General features: G+C 44.9%; 1 protein-coding gene across 1 annotated transcript; it reads left to right on the top strand.

Moving 5' to 3' along the window:
* Positions 1–307: 307 nt before the first annotated feature.
* SOWAHB (sosondowah ankyrin repeat domain family member B) lies at positions 308–4,653 on the top strand. Its single transcript, XM_024115445.3, has one exon. The coding sequence runs from the start codon at positions 740–742 to the stop codon at positions 3,110–3,112; it is 2,373 nt and encodes a 790-aa protein (XP_023971213.1). The 5' UTR covers positions 308–739; the 3' UTR covers positions 3,113–4,653.
* The last annotated feature ends 12,769 nt before the right edge of the window (positions 4,654–17,422 follow it).

The raw sequence follows: 17,422 nt of genomic DNA, 5'->3' as shown, positions 1-17,422 counted from the left end.
CTGAAATTAATAGCCTACATCGTTAATAAAGGTATGTTTTGAAGAAACAGCAAGATGCTGGTTAACTTGCACCTTCTTCCCCACCCAGCGGCTTCAGCCGTAACTAACGAAGCGAAAGAAGAGGGCAAGAACAGGTCTATTGTTTTCGTTTCCTACGTGGCCGAAACCCAAAGGAGCGGCGGGTCGCCTACCTGCCTTCCATTCCCCGGCCCGGGAACGGCTGCGCGACCTGCCGAGCTGTACGTTGCCGGCTCCGGCTAGCTGGCGACCTCACCTACAGCGCTCTTCCGGGCTCGGACCAGCCTGACTCATCTGGGATGGGTGGCAGGGGTAGGGGAGACCTCAGAGGCTGGAGGGACAGGAGGAGGCGGGCCGGGCCCTTCCCCCAGAGCCGGGGAAGAGGCGTCGCCAGGGCGCAGGTGAAACCGACTCCGACCTATCCCGGGAACTTTCGCAGCAGAGACTCGCTGCGCGAGGCGCGCATCGCGCAGGGGCTGCCTGGGAGCCGCCCTCTCCCACCCTGGGCTGTGCGCGGGGGCTCAGCCCCGGGGCCTCTTCCCGGGGGACCCGCGGCCCTCTTGGCACGTTCTGGGGCTGCAAGCAGGCCGCGGCTGATGGAGGCGGGTGGCGCCGCCCCGGGCGCAGGTGACAGACGCCAGGCCAGGGTTTCTGTTGGCGGGGGAGAGCGCAGGGAGGGCGAGACGCAGACACCTCGGGGCCAGGGGACGACGGGGCAGCGATGGCCCGAGAGTTGAGCCAAGAGGCACTACTGGACTTTCTGTGCCAGGCCGGGGGCCGAGTGACCAACGCCGCCTTGCTGAGCCACTTCAAGAGCTTCCTCCGAGACCCCGATACGTCCCCCAGCCTGCACCAGCGCCGCCGCGAGCTTTTCAAGGGCTTCGTCAACTCGGTGGCCGCAGTGCGCCAGGACCCCGACGGCACCAAGTACGTGGTGCTCAAGAGGAGGTACAGGGACCTTTTGGGGGAGGAGGGGCTGCAGCGACCCAGCGACCCGCCCGCGGCCGCCGCCCCTGCAGGGGGAGCTGCGCCCAGTTTCCCGCTCCTCGCGCGCAGCGGGGAGCCGCCGCCGCCGCCGCAGCAGCAGCAATCCCGGCGGCGGCGGCGCGAGAAGGAGCTAGAGGAGGAGCCAGCAGGTGCCGCAGACCCGGCCGCCGAGGCAGGTTGCAATGGACTCCCCGCCAGCGGGGCCCGGAGAGGCGGCCGGCGGAGGGGCAGCTCCGGCCACAGGGCGCCGGTGCCCGCGGCCGCCCAGGACCGCGCGAGGTGCGCGGCGGCCGAGACGCAGGGCCGCCGCTGCTGGGAATGCCTCCAGAACGGCCTGGGGGGACTCCCGGGCGAGCCGCTGCTCGGCTCACTCCCCGACCCCCCCACCGCCACCGCCAGCGCCTGGGAGAAGCCGGCGCCGGCCCCGCCTGCCCAGGACGACCGCGGGGCTCCCAGGCCGCAGCGGGAAGGTGCGCCCGCGGAGCCCCCGCCGGTGTCCGCCTCACCCCGCTCTCCTCCCACAACCGTCGAGGCTGCTGGGAGCGGGGCTTCCCCACCTGCTCTCCTGTCCTGCCCCACTCCCCGCGGAGAGCCGCCCGAGCTGGTGACCCCGGGCTCCCTGCATTATTCTACCCTGCAGAAGCAGCAGCAACGCACTCGAGAGTGGGTGGCCAGACACCCCCAGATACCCGAGGCCCGAGACCAGGGCCCCATCCGAGCCTGGTCGCTGCTGCCAGACAACTTCCCCCAGCTACCCTCGGAGCCGGGCTTCTGGGTCCCGGAATCTAAGCCAGCACCACCGGACCTCCCTCCTCCCCCTCATTCTCTCTTTCCCGCTGTTTCGGAATCCTGGCCGGGGAAGTCTCCACTGGCAGTCTTTCGTAGTATTCGTTGTCAGCTGTCCCTACAAGATCTGGAGGACTTTGTGGACCAGGAGAGCCACGGCAGTGAGGAGAGCAGCAGTGGACCCAAAGAGTCCCCTGGGGGTTCTGAAGAAGGGCCGCACCTTGCCCCGGGAGCCCCAGATGGGAGAAGGCTCAGGAATCCAGCTGGGGCCCCTTCTCCAAAGGAGGGCAGCCCCAGCAGGAGCCTTCAGGGCCTCAGGAACAGAGAGGATGGTCACCCTTCTCAGCCTGTCCCAATAGGAGCTGGTTGCCTTGCAGGCCACCCTCAGCCTTTGCCCTGGCCTGTCCCCAAATTAAGGAGATCCCTAAGGAGGAGCTCTAGGGCAGAGAGAGCCAAATTGTCCTCCTCTGATGAGGAGTGCCTTGAGGAGGATTTGCTGAAAAGGAGCCGGCGCCCTCCCCGGTCCAGGAAACCCTCGAAGGTGGGAGCAGTGTCCAGCCCAAGGGTGGATGCCGCTTTGACACCAAAACCTGCAGACATTAAGGCTACTGTTGTTGAGTGTGGTCATCCACACAGCTCATGGGCCCCTGGAGGGGAGAGGCCTGCAGCCTTGATCCCCGCCAGATCTTCTGAGCACAAGTCATCCCTGGTCCCTCTTGATGCCAGGGAGCATGAATGGATTGTGAAGCTTGCCAGTGGCTGTTGGATTCAGGTGTTGACTTTGTTCTGGGAGGACCCCCAGCTGGCTTTGCACAAAGACTTTTTGACTGGGTACACTGCCTTGCACTGGATAGCCAAACACGGTGACCTCAGGGCCCTTCAGGACTTGGTCTCAGGCGCACAGAAAGCAGGGATTGCTCTTGATGTAAATGTGAAGTCCAGTTGTGGGTATACCCCGCTGCACCTTGCAGCCATTCACGGCCACCAGGGGATCATCAAGTTGCTAGTGCAAAGGTTGGCGTCTCGTGTGAACGTCCGGGACAGCAGTGGGAAGAAGCCTTGGCAGTATCTGACCAGTAATACCTCTGGAGAAATATGGCAGCTACTGGAAGCCCCACGGGGCAAGCCCATTTTTTCCACCTATCCCTTGGTTCGAAGCTCTTCCCCCACCAGGAAGGCCAAGAGCCGGGAAATATCTAGAAATGTCACTCGAAAGACTTCCTTTGCTGCACTGCTCAAAAGTCAGCACAGCAAATGGAAGTCAGCCAACCAGTATGAGAAATTCCCCAGTCTAAGGGAAAGAGAAGAGTATAGTGACTGAGGGGGGCCCCTCTCTCCAACATGGCCTCCACACCCCCATCCTTGAGCTATTCAGTCAGAGAATCCAGGGGGAATGGAAAAATTGCTAGGGAATTGGTCGAGAGGCCAAGTGAGATGGCCTACCTAGTGTTTACCTCCCTGGATTCTGCGTCAGCACATCCTGGACCTCAGAGGTCGTCCAAGCTGTCTGACGGCTCAAGTCCTTGGGCCAGTGAACGTAGACAAGGAGCAGAGTCAGGTGCTTAAAACCCGGCTGTTCTTCTCCTTCCCTTGCCATCACAGATCCGGGCACAGCAGGCCACACTATTCTCCCAAGCAGCTATCCCAGGCCTTGGCTAGAGAGGAAACAGATGTCTAACAAGAAGAGAGGCAATTCAAGGAACTGATGAAGCTCAAACAAAATCCTCTCTCTAGCTAGGAGCTCTCTGGCTTCCATTCATTTGGAGAACAAATCTTGGCTGAGAGTGGAAAACACCAGGTTTGAAATCAGATGGCTCCTCTTCTTTCCCTTTTTTTTTTTTTTTTTTTTGGCATTCAAATCTGTGCAGTAAAATTATTACTGGAGAGTAGAAGTTGCTTTAAGAGATTCCTCTGCCCCATCGTCAGGTCTTTCTTTGAATGCAACCTTTGGTGGCCAGCACAAGAAATGATTAATGCCTCGTTTTAGAGAAGCAGTTGGGTAAGATCCAGTTGTGACTGACATTCAGACCCTGCTTTTTTTAAAAAAAACATCAACCTGAGGGGAACTTTCCAAATGTAAAAACTGTATGGCTCATTTGCATAGTGACTGAAACCATCTTTTATGGAAACTCCCTGTGTAACAAACAGCAGAATTAGCATCAGTAGTTTTCAGTAGGTTTGAATGGCCAATGTTCATGCTCATGAAAAGTGAGAAATGATTTTGTTCTGGGGATGCAGTAAGGGTTATGAGGTGAATGCCTCCCCACCAGGAATTTTCTAAGCTGCTAAATATAGTTTTATTTGCACTAAACATTTTGCCAATTAAGATTAAATATTAACCTTGAAGTGCTGTATCTCTAACAGGAAGTGGTCCTTTTGTTTGCTTGTGATGGGACTGATCTTTGTGGGTCCATGGAATGAGAGAATGGCTAGTTTATAAACTGCAGTAGAAAATCAAGATTTCAGAATGTAAATTCAAAGAGGGCTGAAAGGTGAAGTGTCTAAGAGGAAATAGTTAATTTTTTATGGAAATGTTCTCATGTGCTGTGGCAATGATGTTGTATTTTAAAGTATTTTTGTGTTTCTTCTGGCTATTTTCCCCCATTAAAATATCAACAGATCTTTATAATTTATTGTACTTATGCTGATTATTGTTAACTTTCTGCCTTACAAAATTGTGACTCAGTGAGTATCAAATATTTTTGTTTCTTTGTAGTTTTACTTTATAATTTTGCTGAAATAAATATCTGTTCTATTAGAAAACAAACAAAAAATAGGCAGAATAAATAAATCTAAGGGTTGCTTTTCTCCAAAAAGACCTATACAAGGGATGAAACTTTGGCAAATCACATCAAGAAAAAAAAGCTACAAGCACAGACGGCAGGTGTATGGTTAGGAGAGATGAAATTGTTAAACATAAAAGGTAAACATTTATGTGACTACTCTAGTACAGGCAGCGATCTCCCAGGGGGAAAAAAAATGTCAACTTCTTTTAAAAGCCAAAGACTGTTTTTACTTTACCCTACTGTTATCACAATGTCAATTTATTCAACAAATATGTTTTCCTTAGTGCTGTGGGATTGATAAAGGTGAATGGGACATGACTTCTCCCCTCTTGACCTTAAAATCTAACAAGACTTGTTGTTGACTGATTTATACTATACCTTACTCCCAAGATGTCTTTTAAAGCTGCATTGTATTAGGTATAAGCTTTTAAAATGAGGCAAAGGAAAAAAAAAGGTGGTACCAGGAATGAGGACAAAACAACTGTAATACAAAAAAAAAATTTTTTTCAGAGTGTCATAAGTACAAAATTAAGTGCTCCAGAGGATTTCAGAGGAGAGAGTCCTTTGGGCTAAGAAAATCAGGGCCGGCTACTGGGAGGCTAGTCATCTTTAGGTGAATGATCTTGGCTTTCCACAGAAACCAGCTTTGTTGGTTCTACCACATTCTTGCCTTTGGCTTCAGTGTGTGATTTCATAGCACAACATTGGCTGATTGCTCAATGATTACGACACAGTCTTGGGTTCTAGGTTCATTCTTATGAGGATCCGTCAGGTCCGTCTGTCCTTTGTCCCCATATCGTACCTATGACTCTGGTCAACCTTCTTGCGTGGTCAACATGTATTTGGGGAGGGGGTGGGGCAGAAGAGGGTGTTGAGAGCAGAGTACAGCACAGACCTGATGGAGTCACCCATTTGCTCATGTCATAAAGCACAGACCAGGAGGACTGCCAGTCCCAGCCTCCTGCCAGCCACAAACCTCCCCCACCACTGAGGCCAGACCCATCGGGGTGTGAATGCCCTTACCCTCTCAGTTTCTGTCCTGGTGCTGAATTCTTTCAGCTTAGAATCCCTTTTGCTCTTTTCCTGGAGAACTTTCACGTTTCAAAGGACAGCTCAGATGTCGAAGCCTCTGTGAGGGCAAAGCTGCTGGGTGTGTTTGGGGGATACTTAGCTCCTATGGCTGTGGGAGATAGGTGGCTTCTGCTACGTGGCAGCCTAAGGCGCTGTGGAACGAGGTGAAGATGGAAAGGGAATTTAAGGTCAGGTTGAAAAAAGGATCTTTTATGATACGTCAAGAAAAATAAGCATTTTCTAGGAAGCCAGGGATTGTCAAATTTTTCCCTCCAGAAAACCTTAGTGTAATTCCAAATATGGAAGCTTTCCTAAAGTCTTAATTTGAAGACAAATAAAAAGTATTGTAGGGCTTCCCTGGTGGCGCAGTGGTTGCGCGGCCGTCTGCCAATGCAGGGGAACCGGGTTCGCGCCCCGGTCTGGGAGGATCCCCCATGCCGCGGAGCGGCTGGGCCCGTGAGCCATGGCCGCTGAGCCTGCGCGTCCGGAGCCTGCGCTCCGCGACGGGAGAGGCCACAACAGAGGGAGGCCCGCATACCACAAAAAAAAAAAAAAAAAAAGTATTGTATAGGATGTACTCAATTTTAAAGTTGCCCTTTCAAATTTTCATTGTCTTTGATGTTAATGCTTCTTTGCTGGCAAACAGTGGTGGTCAATTGAACAAATGGCAATTTAATATTAGAGGCAAACATTAGAAACTGGTGATAATCTTAGCTCAACCACTTGCTTTTTTGTAGACATAGTTGTAAGGTAGTGAATTTTAATCTTATATATAATATCTACCATACTGTTATTTTCTACTAGTAAAACTGCTTTTAGTTCAGCATTTTAGGATTTTACACATAGTGTGCCATGACTTCCAGGTGCTTTGATTTCCTCAATAAATTTTTTAAAGTAACAACTTTGAGATATAGTTCACATACCATACAATTCACCTATTTAAAGTATACAGGTCAGTGGTTTTGAGTGTATTCACAGAGTTGTGCAACCATCACCATAATAAGTTCCTGTACATATTTGAGAACTACTGACCCAGGCAATGGGGGGCCATTGACAGTTTAATGTAGACCTATATAGACTGGGGTGAAGTAAAGATTCCTTTTGCTATATAGTAGGGAGACAAACTAGAAGCAGAGATCAGGTAAATTATTGTAGTGTCTTGGTTTCATATTGGAAATAGGAATATTGACTCACTTAGCTAGATAAGGTGAATAAGTTTGGATGTCTAAAAATGAGGAAAGAAAATTTTAGTTGGAGGAGCTTATTAGTTGATAAAAATCAGAAGAAATTAGGTGAGATCCAAAAGGATCTCTCCATTTCCTCTCATCTCTAATGCTCCAGTTCAGTGATTAGACCACTTCACTACTGTGATGACGGTCTAGGTTCAGTGCTGCTTGTGTTTGCTGACATCAAACAAATGATTAAAAATGTGTAATTGAGGGAATTCCCTGGCAGTCCAGCTGTTAGGACTCCGCGCTTTCACTGCGGAGGACCGGGGTTCAATCCGTTTCTCGGGGTGGGGGGGTCAGGGGGTGGGGGAATGTGTAATGAAAGGGTAGGATCATGTAGTACTTAGGCTCATGGCAATGAGCTAGGCTGCCTGGGTTCCTGTCTTTGTTTGGACAACCATCAGCTTCTTGGTTTTCTCACTTTTAAGATTTTTTTTTTTTTTTAAAGACCAAATGAATTAACACAAAGTCCTTAGAAAATGCCTGGTACATTGAGACGTGGATGGATCTAGAGACTGTCATACAGAGTGAAGTAAGTCAGAAAGAGAAAAACAAATATCGTATATTAACGCATATATGTGGAACCTAGAAAAATGGTACAGATGAACCGGTTTGCAGGGCAGAAATTGAGACACAGATGCAGAGAACAAACATATGGACACCAAGGGGGGAATGTGGCAGGGGTGGTGGGGGTGGTGGGATGAATTGAGAGATTGAGGTTGACATAAATACACTAATATGTATAAAATAGATAAGTAATAAGAACCTGCTGTATAAAAACTAAATAAAAAATTTTTTAAATGCCTGGTACATAGTAAATCCTCAATAAATGTTAGCTATTATTATTTTAAACACCATTCAAAATATACAGTTCACTTTAAATTTCAATCTATGCTGAAGACAAAGAAATTCTCTGGTTGATTAAAACAGTGCTACGAGAATGAGATTTGCCAATAGAGTCAAACATTTTTCATTATGCTTCTATATAAAAAGATGCTTGTGTTTCTCATTTCAAATGAAAAAGACCATTCAACTATCTGTGTGGAACAACCATGAGCTATTATAATATGTCATTAAACAGAATTAGGTTTAATTGAAGTGGTGTAAACTAACATCAGTCAAATCAGCAGCTCTGGTTTAGCCTGGAATTGAAATCCAGGCAGAGCTCTGAAGGGGTGAGGCTTATAGAGAGTTGAGTGTGTGTGTGTATGTAAAGCTACCATCACTCAGGAAATTTGAAATAAACTAAATCCAACCATGCAGTAAACTTTAACCAAAATTCCACTAACTTTGTCAAGATGAAATCTCACTGAATTGGATTAAAAATTCATGACATATTGAAATATTCTTCCTCTTTGGTATAGTATTTCTTGATTCCTAGCTCCCAAGTTTGACTCCTCTTTTCTACTTTTAAGACTTGTGTTTTTTAAAAAGGCATCACTGTATGCAAATTGTGCCTCAATTAAACAAGAAAATGATGACAAATAAGGAGAAAGATATTTGTCAACTTGCCTGTTGGGGTCAAAGACAGGACTCTCTTTTTAGAGGGTCTAATTTTTCCATGTGTTCTATTTCTCTTTTTTTTTTTTTTTTTTTTTTTGTTACGCGGGCCTCTCCCTGCTGTGGCCTCTCCCGTTGCGGAGCACAGGCTCCGGACGCGCAGGCTCAGCGGCCATGGCTCACGGGCCCAGCCGCTCTTTTTTTTGGTACGCGGGCCTCTCCCTGCTGTGGCCTCTCCCGTTGCGGAGGACAGGCTCTGGACGCGCAGGCTCAGCGGCCATGGCTCACGGGACCAGCCGCTCCGCGGCATGTGGGAATCTTCCCGGACCGGGGCACGAACCCGTGTCCCCTGCACCGGCAGGTGGACTCTCAACCACTGCGCCACCAGGGAAGCCCCTATTTCTCTTTTTGAGAAGAGTGAATACTCCCAAGTCTAGCAGCTATTAACAGGTGTTTCTGTGCCATCACTCTTTCTGAAACCGTAATGGTTACTCTTATAGAACTTGAAGATTTTGCTATTATATTTATATCCTCAAATACAATTAGCTCTGTCGTGAAGTCCTATCATTTGTTGTCAGTTAGGTAAGTGCTTCAGGGACAACTGTAGTGAACCAAGCAACTGCCACAATCCCACACTGGATCTCACTGCCTACGAGCCTTGGCCGGCCACAGTAGGGCTAAGGCAGGGAGCCACTGGGCTAGAAATAGTCCCATTTCCTTAGTGGTTTGAGGAAAGAGGATTACCAAGTCACATAAGGGTGTCTAGATCAGAGCATTTAGAGTTTCTAATTAAAATAAACTTTAAGAAAGTAAGCAAAATGAATATTTATTCAGCTGATGACAGTAGCTTTGCCTAAACTGATGGTCCAAGGAGAGTCCCATTGATTTTTCTTTCTGGAAGGGGCTGGACTATAGCCACCTGCATTGGAATAGACATGCCCTTGGGGGTTTGGATGTTGACTGAGTATTAGTTTTCCACCTAGTTTAACCCTATCTGGTTATATGCCAGATAGGAAATCTCTGTGAGCCTTGATTTTTGTGAGGAAAGCAAAGGGGAAGAAGGAGAAAAACGTACCAATAGCATGAAGTTGGCCTAAGGCACTAAAATGCACAATAGTCCTAATGGGTAGCAGAAATGGGGAAAAAAAGAACAGAAGGTTGATTTTGCTTTATCCTGAGGCCAAATCTTCTCACAAGAGCTATTCTTATGGGGCATATAAACTAAGTAACATTTCATAATAACGTATACTAAGCCTACCTGTGGAGCTATCTTTCTATGACTGCCGAGAGATCATGAACTATTGCCCTGGATTTCTTGGGCAAGTTTCTGATACCCATCATGAAATCTTGGGAAAGCTGAATCCTAGAACCACTTTTCACATATGGGGTATACACCTCTCTTTCAGGAGCAGAGTATCTGATGTGGATGATATTTCACACTCATTTTCTCTTCTGATCTTTGTTCTCGGTCAACTGCAGCTTTCAGTCAGGTACTGACAGAGGGGTTGAAACTCAAGACTACTTGCTGCTTGTTACGATTTTTAAATTGTTTGAAATTTTCAGTGACCAATGTTGATATTCTATGTCCCTCCAAAGCACGCCCCTCCACCATGTATGTTCAAGCATGGATAATGGGGAACTGAATTGGCTTTACATTCTTACACCACAAGATTTATTGTATTTATTTAAGATGTCTCCCAGATGCTTTTCTAAAGGTTTTTTTAAAAATTTTTTTAAATTTATTTATCTATCTATTTATTTTTGGCAGCGCCGGGTCTTAGTTGCGGCAGGCGGGATCTTTAGTTGCAGCATGTGGGATCTTCTTTTAGTTGCGGCATGCATGTGGGATCTAGTTTCCCGACCGGGGATTGAACCTGGGCCCCCTGCATTGGGAGCATGGAGTCTTACCCACTGGACCACTAGGGAAGTCCCCAGATTCTTATAAAGGAAGACATCCGCAGGAGGCAGCAGGCCGAGTGACCGCGAAAACTCCTCATCCTGCGAGCAGCCTGTGACTCTTTGAGAAAAGGATTAATTCTCTAAACACAGACACACATCTGCAGGCAGAAGTTGTCTTAGGTGCCACCTGACCATAACTCTATGTCCCTTATATGTGTGTCACCTTACACGTTCTGTGGTCTCTTGGGTCCCGGTGTTTTCCTGCTAAAAGCTTCTTCAAGACCACCTGGAAAAGCAGAGTGACGGAACAGGTGGACAAGTATCACCTGGATTGTGGGCACAGGACTGCTCTTGTTCTACCAGAGTTAACGTTTTCTCTTTATTGTGTTAAGCGTCTGACTCAAATTCCATTTTGGAGGTATTTCCTCAGGTTCAAAATTCCTTATGTCTTTATTTACTTTCTCTAAGTTGAGAAAAGAAAGAAATCCTTATCCTTTATAAATTTAAGGCCACAGCATCCAGATACTGGCTTATGATGGAAACTGAATTTGAAGTTAACAAACTGATGTTCCTAAAAAAAAAAAAAGGAAGTTTGTATAGAAGTTAAGCAGTATTTTGTGATGTGGGAAGGTACCACAATAAATATTTCCATTATCTGATAGGTTTGGGAAATGGATTGCTCTGAATAATAAATTATTCTAGTTCATAAGAATTTCTCACATATACTTCACATGATAAATAGTTTAAGAAAACTGAACTACAATTAAATACACTCAGCACTAAAACTAAACACAAAGTAATTTATGGTTTAAAAAAACCGTCTAAGATGATTAATGCTTTGTGATTATTATTGTAAATATCAACTATCTTTGCATTTAGTTACACAGAACTAAAGTCAGTTGATGAAAGATTGGGTTTTATAAATTTTACATCTATTTCATGTTTTAAAGAATTTTAAAATTATACAAATGATACATGTTTATTGTAAAAAAAAAATTAGATAACACAGATAAAGAAAAGAGAACAAGAAAACAAAATCTTCCCTAATTTCACTACCTTAGGGTAATCACTGATAATACTTCGGTGTGTATCCGTCCAGAATTTATAAGAAAAACTATACTGTGCATAGAAATTTCCAGCCTATTTTATTGCTTAATATATTGTTATTTTTCCATTTGAATTGGGTATTATTTATTGAGTTCAAGATAAAATAAAAGTTTAGGTCTTCAGATGGCTGAAAATGGGGCAGTTCAGAATTCATTTGCAGACCAGGCGTTGCTTCAATGTCACTTCCTTTTCCATACAGGGCTAGATCCTAAAAGTATTAAGTTTTAAATTATTTTAAAAATCATTCTTTGTCTTCATTTGACTTGAAGCAATGATTTTCTTTTGTTTTTAACCTGCTTTTTTTTTTTGCCCAGTGTTCTGGGTGCATGGCTTTTCAGGCAGGAGGTCCCTCCTCCAGGAAACTGGTTGCCTGCTCATGGGAACTCCCAGCTGTGACCACCCATCTCACACCTGTGGCTGTTCTGTTTGCTTGTGGGGTAGTGGAGACATGAGACAGGTGTGGGCCAGATATGATTGAAGAACAGTTACTATGCTTGATTACAACTTAAAATGGGCTAGATCTGTCAGTATCAGTGGTCTGATTCTTTTCTTTCTTTATTTTTTTGATCGCTAGGGAGAATATCTTAGAATGACTTTATCATTCAACATAAGAATGGGGAAGGGAATATAGGAATCCAAAAGATTTTTTTTCTGATCATATAAATCTTTTACTTAAAGCACTTCCTGAAGATGAAAATTGCTGCTAGTTTTATTTTTTAATAATAATTTTTAAAAACCACTTCAAACATACTTACAAAAGGTATAACCTAGGGAGTAATAAGTTTTAATCATTTCTAGTCCCATCGGTTCCTTTTAACTTGGGGCTGACTAGTGCTAACCAGCATGCATATTTTATTTTACCTTCCACTATTTTCATTAATAGCATACTCCTCGTATTAAAACAATTTCCCTAGTTTACACTTTTAATAGCCAGAAAGTATATCACTATGTTAATATATAATAGTTTGTTAAGCCATTTCTCTACTCTTTCACATGTGGGTGATTTCTCACTATAACAGATAGTACTGAATATCTTTTTAAAAATAATTGCAAGGTCCTTTTATTTCTTGGCTGTTTTCCCAGGTGCAGTTTAATAGCTTACATTTACATTTACCGGCTGTGCTTCAGAGGGACTGAGTCAAATTAAAGTGACATGAACAAGGAGGTAAAAACTAAGGAAATCTGAATAAACTATAGACTTCAGATAATAATGAATCAATGTTGGTTCATTAATTGTAATAAAGGTACTATACCTATGTAAGATCTTACTAATAGGGAAAACTGTAGGGGGGGAGGCTGGTATTTTAACCTATGTGCTATATGCTGAATTTTTCTGTAAATCTAAAGCTGTTCTTAAAAACTTATTAATTAAAAAAAAAGATAGGAGAGTACAGAGCAAAGATGGTAAAACATCAACATGGAAGAGGAGTAAAGGGTAAATCGTTTTGTACAGTTCTTGCAACTTTTCTCTAAGTTTGATTTCAAACCCAAAATTTTAAAAATATATAACTGCTTATCCCTTTTTGAACCATATCTACCCTAAATGCCCACAAATAATCTTGCAATGTACTATAATAAGGGGATGTTATCATTGTTATTAAATAAGGTTCTTTCCCGCCAATGGGAATCTCAAATGGCCTGTTACTCGGCGGAATCCGGGCTCTCAACATCCGGGAAGGGGACAGGGCTGACCAAGGATAGCCAGAGGCTGGCTGTTTCCCGGCCAGGTAAAGGTGCAAGCGCCATCCAACAGGTATATCCTAGAAGCCGTTTGGATTTTAAAAAGGTATCTTGAGCCTCTGTCCCCTCTGGTATCGGTTTTCGAAGGACCCCGCATTCCCTATATAGTCTCTTACCCACCATCTCCTCCGTAACCACCAACTTCTTAGAAGTGCCTCCTGGGGCTGGGAAGAGGTGGACCTGCATGCAGGGACCAATACCTTAGCCCACGGTTTTAAAAGAAAGTATCAACAAGAGCAGCGAAGAGCAGTTAACAGGTTTCTTGAAGCAATTTTTTTTTTTCTTACAGGCTCTACTTTGTGGCTTTGACTCTTGGCCAGTCGTTGCGCCTTAATTACGCGCCTGCTGAAGGAGTAGAACTCCAGGCTGTCTACAAATGCAGTGAAATTCCCTTTAGAATTAGGTGAAAGCTTCCAGCATAGATTTCCTTTTCCTTTCATCACAGACTCCAAGCAGTTGGACATGTATTTGGCAAAGGCTGGAACTGTGATCACACGGAGTTTTTGGATGTCCCACTTTCTCGCCTCTAGGCCATCTCTGGGAGACAGGAATCCCTGCCAGACAGCCAGATTCTCATGCACTCTCCAAGTTTTAAGACGATAAAATTACATTGAAGTGCGGATGAGATGTTATCATTGTTTATCCAAAGTCTAAGTCCAAACAGTGACTGGATAGCAAAGTTTCTCAGAATTAGGAAAGGAGGCTTAAAGTAGTTCTTTAGCTTGTTTTTTATGTCAAACCTATCAGTTTAGAAAGGATAAAAGTGACTGCTCACCTATTGTATTATTGTCCCAAGGTGACAAGACACAAGACATTTGTTTGAATTTAAAGCATAGGCATTTTCTCTATTTTTCTATTTTTCCCTAAGAGCAAGCAAACTAAGGTGAAGTGCTCTGGAAAACGTCCAATTTGGGGTCACTGGAGTCAGCTGTACTGTAGTTCAGTGAATTTTGCAGAATTCATCTTTCATAGCAGAGCTCGTTACAATTGGCCATCTCTGAATTAGAAATAGGTCAAGACCTTGGAAGATGATGGAAAGCATGTTTTCTCACATGTCGTGAGAAGTGGCTCATCTGCATCGTTACTTTGCTTGTTAGATAAAAATGATGGATGCCTGAACTCCATCCCAGATTGAGTGAATGTGAATCTTTTGGGCCAGGACTGGGGAATCTCTCTTAATCCAGAGACTCTGGTGATTGATTATTATGCTCACTGAAGTTTGAGGATGATCTTTGCTCTACATTCCTCAGGCATTGTATAATAATTAGAAATGTGGAGAACTTTAAATAAGAGTACCAATATCTCTGTGAGCGAGGCTTAGAGCTAATTTTCTCAGTTGATTTGGGCTAAATAGGTGCTCTTTTGAGCCTTCATGTCTTGCCTGGCTCCTTGCCAGACCTAAGCCTCCTGCTGAGGATGGAGATAGAGACCACACCCTGCCCTCATTGGCCCCATGGGTGACCTAGGAGACAAATGGGGAGAAGAACGTGACCCCCATCTCACCCTTCTGAATGGCCAGTTGCCCTACAGCATCTCATAAAACATTAGAAATATCTGTCTCTGTACTCTCAAAGTGAACGTCCTAAACAAAAACTTCATCAGAGACATCACTTTTAGTGATATGGGCTTTTTTTTTTTTTTTTTTTTTTTTTTTTTTTGCGGTAGTGGGCCTCTCACTGTTGTGGCCTCTCCTGTTGCAGAGCACAGGCTCCGGACGCGCAGGCTCAGCGGCCACGGCTCACGGGCCCAGCCGCCCCGCGGCATGTTGGATCTTCCTGGACCGGGGCACGAACCCGTGTCCCCTGCATCAGCAGGCGGACTCTCAACCACTGCGCCACCAGGGAAGCCCGTGATATGGGCTTTTAACTTTCTTTTTTCATGTTATTTGCTTCAGTGTTTATTGTACTTAAAAAATTATTATGGCAGTAAAATCACATTTAAAATTTAGAAAATAACATAGAAGAGAAAAACCATAGATTGTCCCACAGCACAAACTATGCCAGTGTTAGCATTTTGATATATTTCTTGTCATAGGTTTGGGATTTTTTTCCCCCTCTATTTATTTTTTTTATTTTTTATTTTTTATTTTTTTGTGGTATGCGGGCCTCCCTCTGTTGTGGCCTCTCCCGTTGCGGAGCACAGGCTCTGGACGCGCAGGCCCAGCGGCCATGGCTCACGGGCCCAGCCGCTCCGCGGCATGTGGGATCCTCCCAGACCGGGGCGCGGACCCGGTTCCCCTGCATCGGCAGGCGGACGCGCAACCACTGCGCCACCAGGGAAGCCCCCCCCCTTTAAATAGTTGCAGTTACAGTATATTACAATTTCTACCACATTATTCTAGATTCTTCTTGAACATTATTTTAAATATCTGTAGAATTTATGCAGCCACTCCTCCATTACCTATTGAGGGAGCTTGTTTCCAATCTTTAATTATTTATAAATAATTTTTCAGGCAAACCTTTATACATAAAACATTTTCTACATTTAGAATTATTTCCTTAGGATTTTCAGAAGTGGAATTACTTGGTCAAAAAGTAGCAGTTGTTTTTTGAAACATTTGTACAGATTAATGCAATTTCAATCTGGGCATAATAGGTGGTCCCTAAACTTTATTCCTTTTTTTAAAAAAATTTATTTATTTAATTTATTTATTTTTGGCTGCGTTGGGTCTTTGTTGCTGCGTGCAGGCTTTCTCTAGTTGCAGCTAGCGGGGGCTACTCTTCATTGCAATGCTCAGGCTCCTCATTGCGGTGGCTTCTCTTGTTGCAGAGCATGGGCTCTAGGCGCGCGGGCTTCAGTAGTTGCAGCACATGGGCTCAGTAGTTGTGGCTCGCAGGCTTAGTTGTTCCACAGCATGTGGGATCTTCCCAGAACAGGGCTTGAACCTGTGTCCCCTGCATTAGCAGGCAGATTCTTAACCACTGAGCCACCAGGGAAGTCCCCTAAACTTTATTCTTAAACACTTAATCGATCACTAAAATAGTCATGAATTTTAGTGTTTTATATATATATATACATATGTGTACATGTATATACATGTGTATAAACAATTCACTAACTATCATACTTCAGTGACAACTCCATGAATCAGTTTATGTAGAATTGTTAGTGGAAGAATCATGCAACAGAGCGTTTTGCTGCTGTGAATAGAATAAATGCTGTGATTATTCAATCTAACGGCTTCATATTGCATGTCTCCCTGATGGCAGGCATTGTGCAAGAGAGTAAGATACACATATTCCCTGTTAACACCCCTAGAATTCATAGACTAGGAGTGTGCTGGTGAAGAGAGAAAGGAACAAGTACAAGATAAATGGTGAGTGCTGGGTAGTATTCGGGTTTTTTGTTTTGTTTTGTTTGCGGTATGCGGGCCTCTCACTGTTGTGGCCTCTCCCGTTGCGGAGCACAGGCTCCGGACGCGCAGGCTCAGCGGCCATGGCTCACGAGCCCAGCCGCTCCGCGGCATGTGGGATCTTCCCGGACCGGGGCACGAACCCGTGTCCCCTGCATTGGCAGGCGGACTCTCAACCAACTGCGCCACCAGGGAAGCCCCTGGGTAGTATTCTTTACCTCAGATTTAGGGATATCTAATTTCAATTTAAGCAGTCAGGGAAGGCTTCTTGGAAAAGTAATGTCTAAGCTGGGACCTTAAAGGATGAATGCTAAGGCCTGGCACCTTTACATTATCCCAGGGGCCAATGAAAACATCCTGGAAAGAAAATAGTTGAGCAGTTTTTTGAAAGTTAAATATGGAGTTACCATATGACTTAGCAATTCATTCCTAGGTATATACCCCAAAGAATTGAAAATATATGTTCACACAAAAACTTGTACACAAATATTCATAGCAGCATTATTCATAATCGCCAAAGAAATGGAAATAACCCAAATGTCCACCAGCTGATGAATGGATAAACAAAATGTGGTCTATCCATTTGGGACTTCCCTGGTGGCGCAGTCGTTAAGAATCTGCCTGCCACAAAAACAGAAATATAGATCAATGGAACAGGATAGAAAGCCCAGAGCTAAACCCACACACATATGGTCCCCTTATCTTTGATAAAGGAGGCAAGAATATACAGTGGAGAAAAGACAGCCTCTTCAATAAGTGGTGCTGGGAAAACTGGACAGGTACATATAAAAGTATGAAATTAGAACACTCCCGAACACCACATACAAAAATAAACTCAAAATGGATTAAAGACCTAAATGTAAGACTGGACACTATCAAACTCTTAGAGGAAAACATGGGCAGAACACTCTATGACATAAATCACAGCAAGATCCTTTTTGACCCAC

The sequence above is a fragment of the Physeter macrocephalus genome, chromosome 7 (genome assembly GCF_002837175.3).
Source record: "Physeter macrocephalus isolate SW-GA chromosome 7, ASM283717v5, whole genome shotgun sequence".
NCBI classification, from domain to species: Eukaryota; Metazoa; Chordata; class Mammalia; order Artiodactyla; family Physeteridae; genus Physeter; species Physeter macrocephalus.
Note: the sequence above shows the minus strand (reverse complement) of the source record. Positions and strands in the feature narration are given on the sequence as shown.